This window comes from Gopherus evgoodei, chromosome 7 (assembly GCF_007399415.2).
Source record: "Gopherus evgoodei ecotype Sinaloan lineage chromosome 7, rGopEvg1_v1.p, whole genome shotgun sequence".
Classification (NCBI taxonomy): Eukaryota; Metazoa; Chordata; order Testudines; family Testudinidae; genus Gopherus; species Gopherus evgoodei.
In genome coordinates, this window is record NC_044328.1 from 64,041,641 (window position 1) to 64,062,678 (window position 21,038).

General features: G+C 39.2%; 1 protein-coding gene across 8 annotated transcripts in view; it reads left to right on the top strand.

The window, feature by feature from the left end:
- Positions 1–6,609, top strand: part of KCNMA1 (potassium calcium-activated channel subfamily M alpha 1) — a 410,790-nt gene extending 404,181 nt beyond the window's left edge. For 3 of the 8 annotated variants that reach the window (XM_030568832.1, XM_030568835.1, XM_030568836.1), the window contains one exon: positions 467–6,609. In XM_030568832.1, coding sequence (XP_030424692.1) covers positions 467–621 — 155 coding nt within the window. In that variant the 3' untranslated portion in view covers positions 622–6,609. The remainder of the gene's footprint in view (positions 1–466) is intronic. The other 5 variants (XM_030568831.1, XM_030568838.1, XM_030568834.1 and 2 more) reach the window with 3 other exon arrangements.
- The last annotated feature ends 14,429 nt before the right edge of the window (positions 6,610–21,038 follow it).

Sequence of the window (21,038 nt, forward strand, 5' to 3'; positions counted from 1 at the left end):
TTTCAGATTCATCCAGCTCTGAATTTCTAGTAAGGGCTGGAAACAGACGTGCAAGAAATCCTGGGCTTGTATGATTTCTAAGCCAGTTGTGCAGACTTCCGTGAACCAAACAAACCTCCCAAACCTTAGTAGAGTATCCCAGCACTAATCATGTCATGCTCCCAGCTTCTAATTTCATCCTTTTTATTTCTTAGCATACTTTAAAAATCTCATACATTCAAACAACCCAGCAAACTGCCAGTTTTCTTTAACCCTTTACTACCAACCCTGCAAACATCTCCTCCTCCTTTTATAATATGTGTTTTCAGGTGTATTAATCTACCACACACTGCTGCTAGCAATTATTCAGTGTTAACCTCTATTGATTGCCTTTCCTCTATGAACTTCACTGACTGCTTTTTGCACTGCACTAATTAAACTTTTCATTTTCCCTCCTTGTTCTGTCTCTGTCCATTTTGCTCTTTAGCAGAAAAGAAATGGTTTACAGATGAGCCGGATAATGCCTATCCCAGAAACATTCAAATCAAGCCCATGAGCACTCATATGGCCAATCAGATCAATCAGTATAAATCTACAAGCAGCTTGATACCACCAATCAGAGAAGTTGAAGATGAATGTTGACTCACAGGAGGCCAGAACTATTTTTTTAAAAGCCTGACAAACTTCATGAATGGTGATGTGACATTTATTCCTCTTACATGCCAACCCACTGGTGGAAAAGTTAAGAAGGGCGAGTGTTATGGAAAAATAAAGTAGACAGATCTTTGTTTGTCTGCCTTTAATATCGCTTCCATGTATTTTGGAAACTATTTCATTTATAAATGAACATATTCAAAAATAGTCATGTATAGCCTCTAGCATTTTAAATTATTTTTATTTATTAGAAAGAAAATATATTTTTCTTTTTGTTTTTTTTTTCATTGTCAAGTATTTTTTCCCCTTAAAACAGCTACATATGTGGCTAGACTCCTAAAAAAAATTTTAAAAAAATCTGCTCTTGCTATCTCTCATCTTTGATGGTCACAATTATGAGAAAATGTAACCAATGGAGATAAATAATATATTAAAAAATACAAGGTCCAACTTGTATTTTAATATATCAAAAAAGAAGAAAAAAAAAGAACAGTTGACCAACATGTTACTTTACTGGAGACTCTGTATTTTGTTCAGCATTGACACCAGCTCTTAATAAACTGAAACGTATTTATTTTCAACGCTGAAAGTCATATTTTTGTAGAAATAACATTCTTTCTGAACTATTCATCCTTTTATTACCGTAGACAGTGAAGACCTTCCTAACAATAATCTTAAGCGCCGGTAAATTTAAGGTCCAAAACAACCAAAACCATGCATTGGTAACTTTCTATGACAATAGGGTAGTGAACATTAGCGTAAAACAAAGGACATGCAGATAAGATGCTCATAGCAGCACTTTCTTATAGGTTGCAAAATGTGCAATTCTGCTTTGCTTCATGTTGCATATTATCAATCAGCACTTGCCGACTCAAGGAGTTCAACCTTGGAAAATCCTCTTCTTTTGCCAGGTTTTTGAGTATTTTAATGCAGGGTGTCTAAACAGCGTATCAGATCATGATATTCTTAACCTACTCATCTACTATATTTAACTGAGTTCTTGTTCAAAACTACTGGAGTTGTGCCTGAACCAATCTCTATCTGAGCCAAACACTTCTTGAAATGTGGTGAAGTTTGGGTCCATAGCACAATTTTGCTGATGGCCCATGTTTCAGCAACAGATAAAATCAAAACCCCAGCTCTGGGCACACCTGCACTTTAGGTGAGTTCAGTTCAGGGTAGAAACCTTGCAGCTCAGGCTCATGCCCACAGTGTCTCAACTTGTTGTTGCCAGTTAATTTCTGTAAAAATGTTTTAAATGTTATTGTTTGCTTATTTCTTTAAGTTGCTGGACTCCACTCATAAAGGTACAGTGATAACCAAAACAAAACAAAAGTAATGAATGTATTTAATATAACTTACAAAAAAACCTTTGAAAAGCTGCCTACAGTGAAATCAATTGTATCAGCAGTTTCACAAAGTGGCCAACAAGCTTTACAGCCATCAGACAAAATTGTGATGTTTCATATCTGTGCTGCAGTATGTATTCATCCAGGCATTTGATGTTCTAAGTGATTTAGCAACTATCTCAATTTCAAATTAACATTTGATACAACTGGATGAAAGGATGAGTTACTGAGGATAAAAAAGGCCCGCAGGAAAAGAAAGGTAGGGTCCCATTGCGCGAGTTAACTTTAGGCTTTGTACTTTTGCAGAGTTGCAAAACACCAAGATAAAACATACTGTGGTACTATTATCATTAGAGAAATATCAGTGAATCAGAAACAAAGCAGTACAAAGCTGCTGAATTTACTGTGAAAAGAGCGTCCACTATATAATCCCACATTTAAACTAAACTATCTCAGCTTCAATGTTTGTTCACTGGCTGCAGTACAAATATAACCATACTGCCACCTAAACAGGCTTTATTCTGGAGTGACTTTTTGGACAGTGACTATTCTGTTGTTACATTTTGTAGATTAGTTATTTAAAAAAAAATTAACAAGAATTGTGAATATAATGTATGTAAAATTGGATTGTTTAAAAATATTTATAATCACTATCCTGTGAAGAAACAAACTAACGAGCAGTTTTTATTCATATTTAACCCATTTCACAATACCCAAAATAAAGGAAGAATCTGGTGGTTTTGATTTGTTACCACTTTAGCTAAAGGCAAGCTATAATTTGCATTCTGGTTTTGCATTGTGTCACTTTAAACCTTTCCTTTAAAGTCAGTACTCCTTTTTCATTCATGAACTGCAATAATTTTATTACCAGAGTAAAAAGTTGGCCTCAATCCCAATAGAATTGTTGAAATTTGTGTCAATCTTGGCCAAATGCATTTGATTTTTATAGGTCACTTGTTTTATGGCAGGCATAGGAAATTATTTCTGTAACATTCAACTTAAGAGTACTTAAAATTATTGTGCACAGTGCCATTTCTTAGCATCCTTCCTTCCAATAAAAACTTTACATGAGAATTAAAAAAAAACCCACCTGCATTGCTGAGGCCTGTGTGTCTGTGTCCGCTGTTGAACTAATACCCCATAACAGTGTGATTGCCACTATAACTAAGTCTTGGGCAACACAAGAACCAGATCTCTTAATATAGGTAATTGCTATAGCATCCATTTATACAAACAGATGTGGGGGCTGTAAATAATTAACAACAAATATTTCCTACTCTTTCCTTTGATTGCTAAAGAGTTTTTGAGGCAAAGGTTTGGATTTGGTAAGTTTTTGACAGACATGTAGAACAGCGGTGGCTCAGGTTCATTCTAGTACGCATACAGTATACTGTATTCAGGAGAACCATGTATAGTTAGTTATATGGATGACAGGAAAGTTCCAGTTTTTAGATCTTTTGCAATTAAAAACAATGGTCAAATGGAGGCAATGTGTGTGCATCTGAAAGCTCTGTCCTCTATACCCATCCTGCCATTTATTCAGTGTTGTAGGTCCATAGTGCAGTAATTAGCGTTGGGACAGGTCTATTAAATCTATCCCTCTGCCATGACAAGATGTAGTCCCCCGATGCAGGGCATACAAATACTAAACTAATACTTCGCTGGTCAAAAGGTCATGAAGCTGCAATACAATCTGTGTATGTGTACATGTGTATGTGTCAGTCATCAGGGCCCCTCAAGCAAAGTGACTACTGGAATGTCACAGGGCCTAATTCTCATTTGAGATAGACATGCCCAACTCGTGCTGTCTTGAATGAGAGCCCAGTGCACACAGCTAAGGGCAGAAAGATAGATCGGAATCACTGAAGGTGTTAATCACCCTGTGGCAGAGGGCTAGCAAAAAAGCTCTCTGAACTACTTAGGCCCTGCACTGGGGGAGCAGCTGCTCAGCTGCATCTCTACATTAGCATGGATATAGGGAGAAGGCCACGTGATCCGCAGTAATGAGGACCCAGAGCAGACCTAACAAGCCACACAAGTTGCATGGAGGAACTGATGTCTCTATTCCAGCCCTGAGGCTGGAGAAGCAGCTGCAGGTGGGTAGGTGGACTGCACCAGCCCACGTTGAAGGTGAGGGTGAATTTTGCCTTATTCCAACTGACAACATATTTAGCCAAATAAAGCCCCATGACTCAGGCTTTATGCATGTGACAAGACTTTTTCACCCTTAATGAAATAGATGACTGGATAAATGAGGCATGCTGGTTTATAAGGGAGACACCTTTTCCTCTCCCCACACATTTTGATAATGTGCAATGAGGAGGAAGGAAGTACAGAAAAATATATTATATTTTAAATTAAGTTTTGATAAGGACAACTTGGGTCCTTTAAGGATCTGAAGTACACAGAGAAAAAACAAATAAAACAAGCGAACTCTATTTGTGCCCTTAGGAATTTTGCAATAATCAGATACATAAATTACTGCACAACAAGAGCAATAACTTACAAATGAGTAATTGAGCATGTTTTCACAGTCTACAATCCATAGCTATGTTAGCAATGGCCGCATTATAGATATCCCAGTCTCAAAGTTACTGTACAAAGCCGTACCTCCTTAACTGGAAGCACATTACAATGGCTTCAAGAAGCCAACGAGTTTTGAAAAATACTTGTCTTAAGTGTTGTAGCAATTATTACTGCACATTCCCCTACCCCCATATAAGTTCATGTCCCCTGCTTTGTTTCAATTTTTTAAAATTATGTTCTGAAAGCAAATCAAATCAAAGGGAGGGAGGGGGAGTGCAAAGGCTCTTAAAGAGTGTCTTTGCATGGCCCACATAGCTTTCCTTGGTTTGGGCAGAAAACTCTTATCAACGTCTATGGGAGCTGTATGGGAAAAGAGCATGTTCCTTATGGTTCACAGTTTGCTAGCTTTCTTCTACAGCACCAGTCTGCAAAATTTTGATGCTGCTTTTAAATCAAGTACTAAAATAGGAGCCTGACTGGTACATTAAAATCCTGATAACGAAGGCCCTGATACAGCAAAGCATTTAAGTGCTTAGCTAGTTCCACTGTATTAGCCACATTCAAGTAAATGAGACTATGCACATGCTTCGAGTCCTTTGTTGGATCTGGGCCAAACTGAAGACATCTTTAACCAGGTTTTTTACAGGGTCTTTTATAATTTATTCTGTGTGTTTTCAGATCTTCAACAGAAACAAATGTTTTTACTTTAAATATGACCCACTGCAAGTCATGGGTACTAACACAATGTTCACAAAGGTATAACATAATACTAGCATAATTCAGATGTATTCAGTATGAGTGAAATTCTCCACTGTGCAGAGTTGTCAACACAAGGCCCATGGTACAACTTAAACTTTGAGATGTTAAGTGGCATTATACTAAAATCCAGAAGTTAGCAATTCTGTACCTTTGCAGAAACACCATATGGTTATATGCATTAAAAGCGTTTGGCCACATAGATCCAAGACCAATCTTAATCTTTGCTTTCACAAGAAGTACAATTTACACCTACTTTTATTTTGTACAGTGGGATAGTTTTTTCATCTCTTATTTTTCCTTCAATGTGTGTTTACAATCCAGGTTTTTTTCTGTTCAACATATATAAGCTTCTTTTCCAGGTTCTCTGATATTTAGCAGGCATATTCATTTGTAGTTTTTTTCTAATTAACAGCATTATACATACTCACACCTCTTGCACAGACATCCAGTAACATGGAACATAAAACCAATTAAAAACTAGCCATTGAATAATCTATAAACTGCAGTAGTCTATATGTTCAAATAAACTCTAGTAGAGTATATACCAAAAGGATGAGTACCTATCTACCTAACCTATTTTTGAACTACTAAAATTGATGTTCAGCTTCAGACTTAGCAAAAAAATTAGAATAAAGCTCTTCTATTACTATGTTCCTCATTATGATAAATATCCATAAAATACTGGCTCATTTCATATGTCTACTCCAGAACCTGTTGAAGTTGACAGAAGACTCCCATTGATTCAATGAGCTTCAGAGGAGGCCTGCATGAACTAAAGAACATAGGCACTCAGGCACATAAGAGTAAATGGAGAAATTTCTGCAATTTTTATTTCATTGAGATTGAAAAGTGGGAATGGGAAGTTTTCTGGTAACTAGAAGATGAATTTAGGGAATCTCACCAAAATGTCAGCTGAAAAGAATCCTGTCCTACATTTCTTTTAAGCAGTACTTAAAATTCTCTCTCTCTGGATATTGTTCGAGACACATATGTCTAGCAACTGCAACATCTAAAATATCTCCCTCAAAAATAGTGGAATTAAAATTCTGAATTCTTGTGAAATTCAAAGTTGGCCTTTCTCCTCCCCCTACCCCACAGAAAACACATATAGTACATATATATAATGTATGAAAGCATTTGCCATTATAACCATTCCTTGAAAACAATTCCTTTAAACTACCTATGGTGTTAAGGCTTACGGTTCAGAATGAAAAAGGAGTATGACTTCATAATTTTTCTTTTTACCAAGGATCGGTGAGAGAGAAAAAATGCTGGTGCTCAGAAATGATCTACCTGACTTTGTCATATGTAATATCCAGTGATAAATATATTGTCTTGTAAAAAGGGTTTGTACATAACTTGTACATGGTTTCATTTTGTATTTTTCTCAGATTAAAATTTATGTATTTGTGTTCTAAAACGAGGAGTGATCTCTGTGTTTTTGTCATAGGAATGGATATCTTACAAAGTATTATGCAACATTATATATCAAACCTACCAGTAACAGTGCAACCTGACAGGTAATAATATTAGTCTGTATTTACATAGCAGCTTTAACCTGGGAATCACAAAAGGCACTACCAAACTAGGAACTAACAGAACTACCTGCTCATACCATTCGTCCAACTAGCCTGGCACCCTGTGTCCACTAATGGTCAGTAGCAGATACTTTGGAGGAAGATGTGAAAACCCTAAGGACAAATTCGCCCCAAACCATGCCTATGAGATAAAGTTCCTTCCAATCCCAATATAGCTGAGAGATTTATATCCTGGAGTATTTTAGCTAAACTAACCATAGAAGACATTCTCGCCTCTCATCTTTAATAGTTCTGATAGTTAAGTGAATGCTAGGTTTGCACACATGGTGATGAATTTGAAGGATGTCTAATCTCTCCTTGCCCCAGTGGTTAAAAGTCACACATACATTTGGAGTGTGCTTATCTCATTACATAGCTATCAAAAGAGGAATCAAAATTTGGCCCCAATCCTGAAAGCACCTACACAGGTGCTTAACTTAAAAAAGGTAAATAGTCCATTTGAAGTCAACAGAACAACTCATGAGCTTCAAGATAAGCACAGTTTCCAGGATGGGGCCCTGGAATTTTAAAAACTAGCTTAGTGACTATATAAGAAGTTACACCTTGGATGGACGTCGTGCCAGTTCCAGATGCATAATTAAGAACAATCCAGTATTGTTTGATATTGAAATGCAGTCAGTTCATTAAAGAAAAAGACTCTCACAGTTCAGTGCGAAATAAATTCACCGCAATGACAGAGGCCTGCAAAAGCTCATCTGAACTGAACATTTACTGCAGGGCTTAAATGGTTTGAAGGTGCCATTAAACATTGGCTTGTGTGCTGTCTTTGGCACGCATGCCATAGGTTGCCGACCCCTGTTCTAGAGCCACATTCAAATCAAGATGGCCTCTCATTTTAGCTTCTAATGGATGTTGGTCCATGTCACAAAACCTCAAAATTATTTGGCAAAATTGGCAGCCTGGTTCCAGGACTGGAATAGCATGAATGCTGAAGGGAAGAACTGAAGTATATTAGCAAAGCTGTGTGGAGAAATTTATAGAGTTTATCTACCTGCCCATTGCCAAAGACTCTAGCCAATGACAATGAATCCTTCATTTTCATGGCATCAGATTCCACCCACCAGGCTTTTCCTTTTAGTAAGCATTTGCCTTGCACAGGAATAGCAGTACATGGATCATAGCAAGAATGTTGAGAGAACCAGCTTAAAATAGGATGTTCAATTAACAACAATATTTTAAAAGTCTAAAAAACTGATGAGCGGAAGAAAGAAAAGCATTTACTTTAACAGTTTTCAAGTACATAAAAGGTTGTTACAAGGAGGAGGGAGAAAAACTGTTCTTCTTAACCTCTGAGGATAGGACAAGAAGCAATGGGCTTAAATTGCAGCAAAGGAGGTTTAGGTTGGACAGTAGGAAAAACTTCCTAACTGTCAGAGTGGTTAAGCATTGGAATAAATTGCCTAGGTAGACTGTAGAATCTCCATCCTTGGGGATTTTTAAGAGCAGGTTAGACAAACACATGTCAGGGATGGTCTAGATAATACTTAGTCCTGCCTTGGGTGCTGGGGATTGGACTAGATGACCTCTCAAGGTCCCTTCCAGTTCTATGATTCTATGAACACATTTACATATAATATTCAAATATTTAAATAAGAAACACACAAACATCAAAAGGCAAGCCATGTCTTCATACACATGAAGAATATAAGGGTCACATGCCCACCTCCTGTCTACAACCGTGTCTCCAAAGCCTCACTGCTTCTATACAGTTATGTTTCCTAGGACAGGTTCTAGGATTTGAGGAGCTCATCTGCAATGTGGAAGCAGAGAAAGAAAGAGAGGGTTTAAGTGCCGTCATTTAAATGTCAGAGACAGAGCAACTGTTCTGTTAAGGCTTAGCCTAATATGAGGAGACCTGTAGAAGAAGGACTCATGTCTGAGTGGAAAACAGCAGAATAGTCAGTGTGACCTAGCCTTGAGATAACAATGTTTGAGGAGAGAAAGTGAGAAAATACTGTAATAGATAGCAAATAGCCTAAATAAAATGCAGATATTTTTAATTAATGCACATCACAAATGCTTGTGTGATTTTGCTTGTACTTTGAGGCAGAGATGCTTTCTGTCAGCTGCGTCCCTTGCAATTGCACATCCTGAATAAAGCAGTCTCTGATTTTGTTGCTTCCAACCTGAGAATGGAGTTTGTTTCTTCCACAGCAAGGAGCAAGTTTGAGGCTCTGACAAAGTATTAACATTATAATGATATAATATGCAAAAAGCCTGCAAATATATATAAACAAAATTACAGCAAGTTGGCATAATAAGCAATGCAAAAATATGTAGCCCTCCTGACACACACAAACGCACACACACACAGTTTTTCTAACCAATTAAATTTCCTTACTAAAGCCTGATCCTGCAAACACTTAAATACATGGGTATCTTTAGTCACATAGTTAAGCATATGCAGGATTCAAGGCAGTTGGACAAGTTGTCAACCCCAACCATTCAAAATCATGACTCAGGCCTCAAAAAATCAGGAGCTTTAAAAAAAAGACTATATTTTGGGGGGTTCTGCTGAGCTTTTAGGGTACATTTGTATCAAATGTTCAGGCTTTTCGCCACAACTGTGGGGGCTAGAACTTGCAATTTTTTTTTAATGAAAGCTGAGATGCTCATGTATTCACTTCTCTCCAGAAGCTAGAGTTTTAAGAAAACCTCAAATATCATGAGAACTGGCAACACTGCCTATTCTCCATCCTTAAAACAGTTGCCCAATCACAAAGCTGTAAGGACGTGAAACAGAAGTGTACAGTAATACTTACTCCACTCTGTTATAAAAGTGCCATCTCATTCTCCACTCCTATATAAGTCTCAATCCAACAAAAAATTATGCATCCAAGTAAGTTACATTCAGTGGGACTACTCACGTGCATAAAGCTTACTCATACACATATCTTGGCCGGTTTGAGAGCTAAAATTGCTAGGACTCATATTTTGTACAATGCTTCAAATAGCTGTACTTACAAATCAGTCATGCTTAATGCATTATTGGACCTAACACATATATGCACACAAAAGGAAAGAAAAGAAAGAAAGCATCCAACTTGAAATAAATAAAAAGATACATACATACCAGTGGTCTAGTTTGTTTTAGCTCCTTACACCGTAACACCCAAAGTTAGCCCAGATTTAAACCATTGCAAATAGGAAAATACTCTGACTCATGAACTACTATGAAAAGCCACCTGGGGTCTTGTGTTTGAGAACTCTCCCCTCTCCTTCCTAATCTGTGCCCTGCAACAAAGCTTCTGCATACCTCTGAACACGAAGAATCTCCAGCAGATGGCCATTTCAGGAATGTGTTTCTAGACTGCAAGATCAGGTGTCAGGTCTTGTGGACAGGAACAGGACATATAGCAGATGCTAAACATTGGCTCCCTTTGGTTGAATTTCTTCTTGTCATTACGCTCCACACCAGTGCATTTAATCTTGATTTATACCAGTGTAAATGATAATAGAATTTGGGCCTTTGTTTCGAGGGTAATAAAATAACTGGTAAATCAAGTACCTGGATCACTATTGTGCCACCACACAAAACTGCTGGATTAGGTCTATTATTCTGTGTTGATGTTTTCAGAACCCTGAAACAGTAGTCATACTAGCCGTCATTAACAGATAGCTTTGCATGAGCTAAGCAAGAATGTGTGGACTAGCCACAAAGCCCTCATAGGGGATACTGAGTCAGATTCTAGGCCTCCCCAACCCACTCCCACAGCTACTTCGTGCTGCTCCCAGGAACAAAAAGCAGCTAGAAAGCAATTGGATTGGGCCACCCAAGGATCCCCCTGAAGAGGAGACTCTTCAAGTGGCACAGGATTGTGGAATAACTCTTAGCCCACCCCCGCAAAGATGCTAGAGGAGGGCGCATGTGTGGGAGAAAGTGGATGTGATTAGGGCGTTTTTAAGGTGAGCCCCAGCTAACAGAATGGCACTTGGAGGCCACTGACAGCCAGAGCCAACACAGAAGTCCTAAGGCTGCTCTAGTTTCTATCAGATGTCAAATGGCCCCAGAGTGGGCGCACATAAAGATGGCTTAATGTCACCTGTGTCTCCCTCTCCCCTGGGTTGAGCTGAGCCCAGGGTCCATGACATCTGTGCTTGATGGCGTGCACACACACGCAGAGTCTAGTAAAGTACAAATAGTCTATTGCACCTCTGCCTTTAGATAAGCAATGTCTGTTAGTACTGTTTCTTATGCAGACAAATGAACAACAGAAAGAGCTGAGAGTGGTACTATACAGAGGATGCTCAAACACTTTGGTCCAAAAAAACAAAGCCTCCATTTAACTTTCAATTTTCCCAATCTCAAACTAAGCGAAGAGGAACGTTTATAAGTGTCACTGAAAGCACAGCTGCGGGAACCATGGCTCCAGGTTCCACACTTTGTACCTATAATTGATTATGTTAATCACAGGTACAAAGCTTCCATCAGTTGCAAAATAAGCAGAACCTGGCCTGAAATTGTTTATGCCTAATCAGCAAGTGGCTTAACAGACAGCTCACACCTTTATGGCTTGTGTGTCACACTATAATTACTCAGTAACTTGCCAGTTCCAATATTTGCTGACCAAATACAAATTTTGCTATTGAATTTAATTGCAGACCATATGGTCTATGGCAGGTAGGCAGATTAGATGGGAAAACTTGCTCCATGAACAGCTGAGATAAAGAATGAAGTATTTTAAGGGGGCTGATACTTACAGGTAGAATAAGTAAATTAAGACCCTAATCTGCAACACACATGAGAACTCCATTGATGTCGTCAATTGACTACTCATGAGCGTAACATTAAGCATGTGCCTAAATCTTTGAGAGAGGTAGGTTGTTGGCTACAACATCATAAGCACAAAGTACCATAAATGTGCTAAGTATTTTTCCATTTAGTGATTTTTTTAAAATGGATTTGTATTAAATGTCCTTGTGCCAAAAGTGAAAATAAAGCATTTAAAAATTCAGTGTTAAATGTTTGCAATGGTATGCTATATTTTGCCCACAGATGTTGATTAGAAGCAACAAAATAGCTTGTGCACTCTGCATGGAGATGGGCATGAAACAGGACTGTGATGCAGTTATGGATTCTGAAGACAAAAACTCAAAGTTCAGGTGCACGGGTTTGATTCGTGTCATTACAGAAAAAAGGGTTTAGCTGCAAAATTCTGATCCACACCGACATTTTGAATCTCACATCATTTCCTATCCCAAACTTGAGAAATAGGCCTGAACATCCCTGATTTGATAAGAGGTAAATGAATTCAAACACCATGTTAAACAGATTCCATAAACTATTCATGTATCTGGTGCATTGTAATAGTGTCAGCCTTAATCATTACACAACCATGAGGCTTAGCAGTAATGGTAAAAAAGCCTTTTAGTTAGTTAATGGCTGCACTTTAAATGTAAACTACTGTACACCAATGTATTGCATGCAACAATTACCACATTATATTTCCAGTGTGTTTAAGAATTGTGATTCACAACTACCCCCTATATTCCACTCTCATGGGGCATGGATCAGTGTTCATATCACACTCCCTGTCAGCACCTGGGCCAGGAAAGCCTATGAGCCAACCAGTGGACCAAATTTGGCGATGACCCCTGGGCACATGCCATCCGAGGCATGTTGTGCATATACTAGGAAGAACTCCACTCTCATGGGCTGGAGATCATACTTTTCATAGGAGCTGTACAATGCTTGTCCTAAAAATGATGTCTGCCCACATTCCTCCCAGGAAGTGATAAACTCCTGTCAAAGAATTGTTCATATGCAGCTTACTGCTAGTATGACAATTCAGGGGGTGGAGCCTTGTATTTGCCATGATGCAGCCTTGAAGACAGAAACCTATATCTCCCTTGCATGGCCTTGCAGCAGCAGTGAGCAACCTATGGGCCACGAGCCACACACGGCCTGTGCAAATGTAAACAAACGGTCTGGCAGCCCATCTGCGGAGTACCCTAACAGGCTGCGTGTGGCCTGCCAACCACAGGTTGCCCACCACTGCCTTGCAGCCACTGGCTTTATCAACATGTAAACTGTCAGTTACATATTGTAGTTGCCCCATATGTTGATCACATCACACAAGCAGCCTACATCAGCTCACAGGGCTAACATACATATACAGGGCTTTTTTTTTTCTATTTTAATATTCATAGTCAAGGGGCTAGAATGGTGCAAATTTAGGCTTGGCAAAATGTGATTTTTTAATAATTTCAACAAATATTTATTTTAAGCTTGTTTCTATTTTTAATTGCTTTAAATTTCACAGATGTGCAAAATTATGCATTTTAAGTCTTTTAGCTTATTAGCAATTTAAATTTTCACAGTTGTGGGACATTATATCTTGGGTGGCTCAGAAGCTAATGACACTAGATATTGAGCTTTGAAGAGTTAAAGCATTATAATTGTTAAATCTCAAATTGTCATCATCACATATCAAAATATCCTTAAATTAAACTCTTTTTTTCTTACTTTGCCTAGCTGTAAACTTTGATTATCAATGGAAATTTTCATCGGTTTGTGTGTATATGCTGAACTTGATATCTACCAACATTTATTGATAAAAAAAAATCCTTCCAAATCTAGGTATATTATTGAGGGGGACTGTAGAGCACGTGAACTTTCAGTATCATCTTTTCACCTTGGTCTGAATTTTGGATATGCCGTGAACAGGGGTGGCTCTAGCTATTTTGCCGCCCCAAGCACTGCAGGCAGGCTCCCTTCAGCGGCTTGCCTGCAGGAGGTCCCTGGTCCCGAGGATTCGGCGGCACGCCTGCGGGAGGTCCGCTGAAGCCGCGGGACCAGCGGACCCTCCGCAGCCATGCCACCGAACGCAACCTGCCTGCCGCCCTCACGGCAACCGGAAGAGCGCACCCCGCGGCTTGCTGCCCCAGGCATGCACTTGACGTGCTGGTGCCTGGAGCCGCTCCTGGCCATGAATGGGTGTGAGGGGTCTCTCTCTCGCTCTCTCTCTATACTACATGGTGTGAATGATAATGGACTGCTGAATCTTTCACTTCTAGGTAACTAAGTTGGAATCCAGCCCAAGCCAGCAGTGACCAAGAGTCATTACAATAAGATAGCTGTTTTGTGACCTATCTGAAATGAGCTTTAATCTATAAATCAACACATATGGTGGCATAATCAGCAGAAAAGTCAATGGCTAAATGGACAGGATGCCTGCATTATCCCCACCCCTCCACCCCAATTAGTATTTATTATGTACTACAACAGTGCCTAGATGCCTCAATCACGATGGGGGCCCCATTGTGCTAGTCAGTGTACAAACACAAACAGTATGAGCCTGTCTCTGCTTGAAAGCACTGGATGTAAACACAATGCCAGACAATGCATGGGAGGGGCAAGAGAGAGGTGAAGTGCCTTGCTGAGTGAGAAGAGGGTTACTGAGGATCTGACTCCTCTTTGGGGAGAATGGAAATGCTAAGTGATAGGGATGGTGATCCGCTCTCTCTCTCACACACACAAAGTGAATAAATCTATAGTAAAGCAGGCAGACAGTCCTCAACCATCCTGAAGGATCCGCACCATTTTGCCTGGAAAGACATATACGGAATAGCACCACAACTAGAGCAAGAATGTGACACAACCCTGCTACTCATTCGGAAAGGGGTCGTGACAGAGTCTTGCAGGGACTAAATATGCTGCCTCTACTGCTTGTATGACAGTAAAGTGGTCAGAGAACTATCATCTGGGACATAAACCAAACACAACCCCTATTGAAATGAAAAGGATGGTTTCATTGTGACATTCTGCAGCTGCTATACAATGAACCTTCAGTGAGGGATGACATCCCTCATATTAGGAGGTGTCCAAGTCTTCATGGGATGCTCTTTTAATGTTACCTGTATTTCTTTATTAATTGGGTTGTGTTAGATGAGGTGTGTGCAATTACCATAACTTCTAGAAGGATCCCTGGAATGCTTTGGAGTCTATTTGCTTTTCAGAGAAACAGTCTGTCTCCGATTGCCAGGTGATGTGAACCCAAAATTATGACATGTGTTTCTAGTACCTGGCCTGAAGAAATTTTAAAGACTGCACCTTTGTGTGTGTGTGTGTGTGTGTGTATATTGTATCTAATTTCCATTCACGTTATTTCATGATCAATAGGCAGGGAGAGGAGTGACAATTCCTTCTCATTTGCAATCATTTTTAAGAACTGGTGATATATGTGAGTTAGTGCCTCATCAGGCAGATGGTTTTCAAGATGTTTGTTTGAAAAGCAGGTCCGATAGCTTCATTGTGCTCATGGCAGAGAATTAAATCTTAAACCACAGGTGCAAATGGATGCCAATACACTGAGACTTCTGTGTGCTGTTGAAAGCAGCATGGTTCTTCCAAGTATGTAAGAGAAACACAAACATATATATAAAATGTTCTCAGTGTTTCAGGAGCAATCTTCTGAGAATTTAGGAACCACGACCTGTTCTTTGCAGCCTCGCATGTGGCTCTAATGAGGGCAATAGGTCTGGGTGGAGGCTCCTAGACAAATCCATAAGGGTGCTGATCACAGAAACTGTTACCCATGCTGTCTGACACGTAAGTCTGTGCTGAGGAATACTGAAGAAATGAATGGCAGTCAGTAGGTTCCTTCCCCATGCTGTACATTAATTAGGAAAGAGATGAGGGAAGGGAGGGGAGACAGAGATTATACAAAACAATCATAGCACAAGGCATCCTAACATTGTGTTGCTAGGTGGTTGTTTTGTTTCTCTATCATGTCGCATCAATATGTGATTTGCAATAAAATAATGACATGACACAATATCACTTTTTTATTTTGTGGCTCTGGATTATATTCAGTGATAAAGTGGCTTCCGCAGGTTGAATCATCACTGATCTAACTGCATCTAGGCTTCCATAATTTATGCAAGATTCACATTAAAAACCTTATCTGGATCTCGCCAGTTCAGGTAGCCAAGTATGCCCTACCTAACACACGATTATTATTTGCTATGTTAAATGAGAGGGGAGAGGAAGTATGGTCCAGTGGTTAAGGTTTTAGCCTAGGATTTCAGAGATCAAAGTTCAAATCCCTCCAAACTTTCTGTATGACTTTGGACAAGTCACTTCAGTCTCTCTGTGCCTCAGTTCTCCATATGTAAAATGGGGATAAGTACTTTCCAACTTCAAAGAGGTATTGTGTTGACTAAAGATTATGTAATACCTTAGCCAGCCAAGACCTATGCTTATTACTATTTTTGGCCCTGAATGAGGAGATTTTAGTAAAAAGTATTAAACAGAATTGTGATACCTGCAAACATGAATTTTTTTTAAAAAAAAATTATTTTCTCCTCCCTTCCTAAAGTCTCAAGTGCTTGTGTTTGTCAACATAACACTTGGGAAGTTTTATTAAAAGAAAAAACAAACAACACCAGCCCCATTCTGAACTTTCTAGCACCTTTCAGTCAAGGATCCGAAAGAACTTTATATATAAAAATAAATAAAAGAGGCAAATGCAGCACTGGAGCTAATTGAAAATTTTCAAAGCATTGGTGAAATTTTCATTAACATTTTGAATTTTGACCAAAGGGAAAAAAGGAGGTAAATATTTTTACAAAAAGTTCATCCTGTTTTTCAACCACCATCCACCAATGCACCTAAAGGCAAGGAGAGGTAGTTGTCTATATATCTAAGGATATTATTTGCCCTTAATTTATTAAGGCTTGCAACACATCTTGAAGTACTCCATGACCTCCATGTTACTGATAACTGAGGCCCTAGTTATAATGTCTTGTGGAAGGGTAAGCCCAGGCATACCCACAGGTACAAGTTTAATATAATTTTATTGGGAGAATGAAAGCAGTGAGCAGCCTGTGCACTTCTAAACCTCTGCACTCCACTCCCAGAAGGTTGTAACTCAAGTTACAATATCTAGAGATCTTTAAAGAGGCACACTATTACAAACAGAAAGCTTATGTGACTTGACCAAGGGTAAACAGGATGTCAATAACAGAGCCAGAAATAGAACCAAGAAGCCTGATCGCTCAATCTTGTGCTCTAATCATAAGCAATACTGGTTCAATAAAGAGAAAATCCATAAGAGAAGCAATCAGCAATAGTACAGCAATAAAAAATCAGAGTCTGCAAATAAAGAAATAAATAATAATTCATTATACCCTAGTAAGAATGAATGTATGCCAGTCTAACACAAATAACTAACTTCATGATAGTGTTTGTAGTGGCTGGATATGATGCTCTGAGTTCAGCTCACAGAAACATTTCACTTAAGACTGAATGAGACACACCAATAAGTAAGAATTCATTTAGTTTAAGTGCACTTCATTATCCATTCTCAGGGCCCATCATGGATGGAGAACCATCCATTTTGTCTGATGCTATCTTTTTTAAAAGCCAAAACAAAGATCACAAAAATACTCTGTGTCTACTGTATCATCAGTTCAGGTTTGCCTCAGTTGGGGTAACACATAGAACGCTCTGCATGAGGCCACTGAATATCTGATAGAGATGCACATTTGGGCAATATCAGTCATGTCAGCTGATTCATCAACAGCCAGTATATGGCAGCTCACGTTTCACTTCACTGACAAGCTTGTCTGCCACTACTGATGCCAATAACTCAGTCCTTCGAACAGCCGACATGCATGACAAAGGAATCCTTTTAAATTCACTGAGCACTTCAGGATTCATCTCTCCCTCTGTCATTGGATCAATTGCTGCAAGGATACATTCTTTCATCATTTTAGAGTCTGCAGATGCTTTCTTGTGCTTGGCCTCTATCCAAGGGATGCATGGAGAGGCTCCTATGGCACGCTGTCAAGCAATGAAGCTCCTCACAACCCTCTGATTCAATCTGCTGTAGTTGGACTCCCTTGAAACAATTTTATCCATGTGCAGTGGAAGGCCTGAAGGGTGTTTGGCAGTGAAAATCAGCAGAGTTGGCTTCATAACACTGCTTTACATTTCCAGTATCAATTAAAAGCAACTACTATACCCACCAAGAATCCCACCACTACTAGGTTGCAGCAGAACTCTGAATGAACGAGCATTGTCTGTCCTTTCTTGCTTGTAGTCCCTATTCAAGTCATCATCACCTTTTACTCACTGATTTACTCTCCCAAGCTGCTAGTAAAAAATAGTCTTACCAGAAACAAAAAAAATCTACATTCACTATAAATTATTTTTGTTCATCTGATTTCATTACAAGTTTTCAAAGTTTCTCAGACAGTCTTTCAAAAAGAATTCCATAGAAAGGGGAACTGGCATGAAGCATCTCGCTCTGTAGGCACTACTCTAACACAAAACAATATTAACAATAAACAGCAAAAGATTTTTGACGTTGTGGATGCAACCACCACATAAAAGAACTTGCTTGTAAATAGAATGGAGTCGATTGGCTAGTTTATATGTGTCATAGCCTCCACTGGATTAGATCATATTAATTTAGGTGTATTTCATAGACCCTATACTGTTAATAGTAATGGAGATTCTCCTCGATCTCAAGTTATACAATGCTGGATTTTTGGAACAGAAGATTCCGAATTCTCTACCCATTGCTGCTGTGAAGTTGTGAGTGATCTTGGTGTGCTGTACGACAGCTGAGAATTACTATATGATGTGTGTTACAATAAGAAACACACATAATCATGCAAGACAGACATCTCTGAAGAACCATAATGGTGACATTTAGCCAAAAGGTTTGGCCACAGTTTGTTTTTCCTATGAATTCAATGCTGCTGGAAGGCGCTAAGTTGACAAAGTTCTCAGGAGAAGAAATGATACCAGGCAAGTGTCTTTAGACTGACCCACCATCATGCCTAAACACTGACTTAAATCTTTGGCCTTTTTGCCAGGTCAGCCACAATACTCGGCCACTTGGGATGAGAGTAACAGTATTTCGGAGGAGAAGGCAGGGTGTCACTAACTCTTGGTGTGGTCCTTCGGAGGGTCACTGCTGCCCTCTCTGGGACCCCCTTCGTTTGCTTCTCATCAGGGCATTTCTTTGACTCTGATCTTTGAGTCTGCAAGCATGCATCGGTCTCACAGCTGTGCTCAGGGAAGCAGTCTGGGCAGGGGAGTGTTACCCCTCTGCTGTCCCAAGCCTTTCTGCCTCCCATTCCTTCTCTGCACTCCCTCCTTTATAGTATGCCTTGTCTCCTCTATTGGCAGTGCCTGCCTCCATGACTGGCAGACAGAAGAGGCTCCCCTCTTCCTCCTGCCTAAGCTCAGTATGGGGTTTGTAGACCCCATTACACAAGGTTACCAGTCATAAGACCCGTTTCTCTTTGTAGGCACATCTGTGCGCTGTCCCAAAATGCTAAGAATGTGGGAGTCACCTTCACTGTGCACTGAATGCCACTTGGATTTCCTTTACACAATGCTTAGCTTTTAGTAAACAAAGATTGCCATTCAGATAAAAACAGCAGCCTTACCAACCTCCAGAACATACTCCCTACTATGGCTTCTGCAGACAAAAACCAGACTCTGATATATAAAGCACAGTTCAGGCTGAAACTGATTTCAAACATTTTTCTTTCAATGACTCCAGATACCTCTGCACTCGTACAGGGCCTGGTCTTGTGCCAGGGACTTTCATAGATTCCCAGGTCTGAAGGGACCATTATGATCATCTCCATTGACCTCCTGTATAACATAGGCCATAGAACTTTCCCAAAATAATTCCTAGAGCAGATATTTTAGAAAAAACATCCATCTGGATTTTAAAATTGTCAGGGATGAAGAATCCACCATGACCCTTGGTAAATTGTTCCAGTAGTTAATTACCCTCACTGTTAAAAATGTATGAAATATTTCCATTCTGAATGTATCTAGCTTCAACTTCCAGCCATTGGACTGTGTTATGCCTTTCTCTGCTAGACTGAAGAGCCCATTATTAAATATTTGTTCCCTATGTAGACACTCACAGACTAAACAAGTCACCCTTAACCTTTTCTTTGTTAAGACAAACAGATACAGCCTGTTGAGTCTATTATAATAAGGCATGTTTTCTAATCCTTTAATCATTCTCATGGCTCTTCTCTGAACCCTCTCCAATTTATCAACATTTTTCTTGAATTTTAGACTGTGAAATGGACACACTATTCCAGGAGCGGTCACACCAGTGCCAAATATAGAGGTAAAATAACCCCTCTACTCCTACTTTAGATTCCCGTTTATGCATCCAAGGATCGCATTAGCTCTTTTGGCTACATTGTCACACGGGGAGTTTAAGTTCAGCTGGTTATCCACTATGACCATTGCTTCCTAGGATGGAGTCCTTCCCCCCAATCCTGTAATTATGGCCTACATTATTTGTTCCTAGATGTATGCATTTACATGTAGCCATATCAAATCATATATTGTTTGCCCATGCCTTGTTTACCAAGCTATCCACAGTCACCTATCCCCTTCATTATTTACCACATCCCTTATTTTTGTGTCATCTGCAAACTTATCAAAAATAATTATATTTTCTTTGACAAAAATGTTAGATAGCATAGGGCCAAGAACTGATCCATGTGACACACCAGCTGGAAACAAACCCACTCAGTGACAATTCTCCATTTACATTTGAGACCTACCAATTAGCCAGTTTTTAATCCATGTAATGTATGCCAGTTAATTTTATATCATTCCAGGGTTTGTTTGTTTTTTTAAATCAAAATGTCATGTGGTACCAAGCCAAACAACTTATCAAAGTCTAAGTATATTATGTCAACGCTATTACCTTTATCAACAAAACTTGTAATCTCATTAAAAAAAATGTATCAGTTAATTTGACAGGATCTATTTTCCATAAAACCATGTTGATTTGCATTAATTGTATTACCCTCCTTTAATCCTTTATGAATTGAGCCCAGCATCAGCTGCTGCATTATCGTGCCAGGGATCAATGTCTGGTGACCGGTCTATAATTACATGGGTCATCCAGTTTACTCTTTTTAAAAATTGGTACATTGGCATTCTTCCAGTCTTCTAGAACTTCCCTAGTGCTCTAAGACTTATTGAAAATTTACATTAACAGTCCAGTGAGCTCCTCAGCGTGCTCTTTTAAAACTCTTGTGTGCAATTTATCTGGACCTGCTGATTTAAAAATGTCTGCTGTTAGCAGTCACTGCTTAATATCCTTAAACTTGTGCAACAGAAAGTGTTATCACAATATGATGAGACTATATCATCTGTTTTCCACCACATATAAGT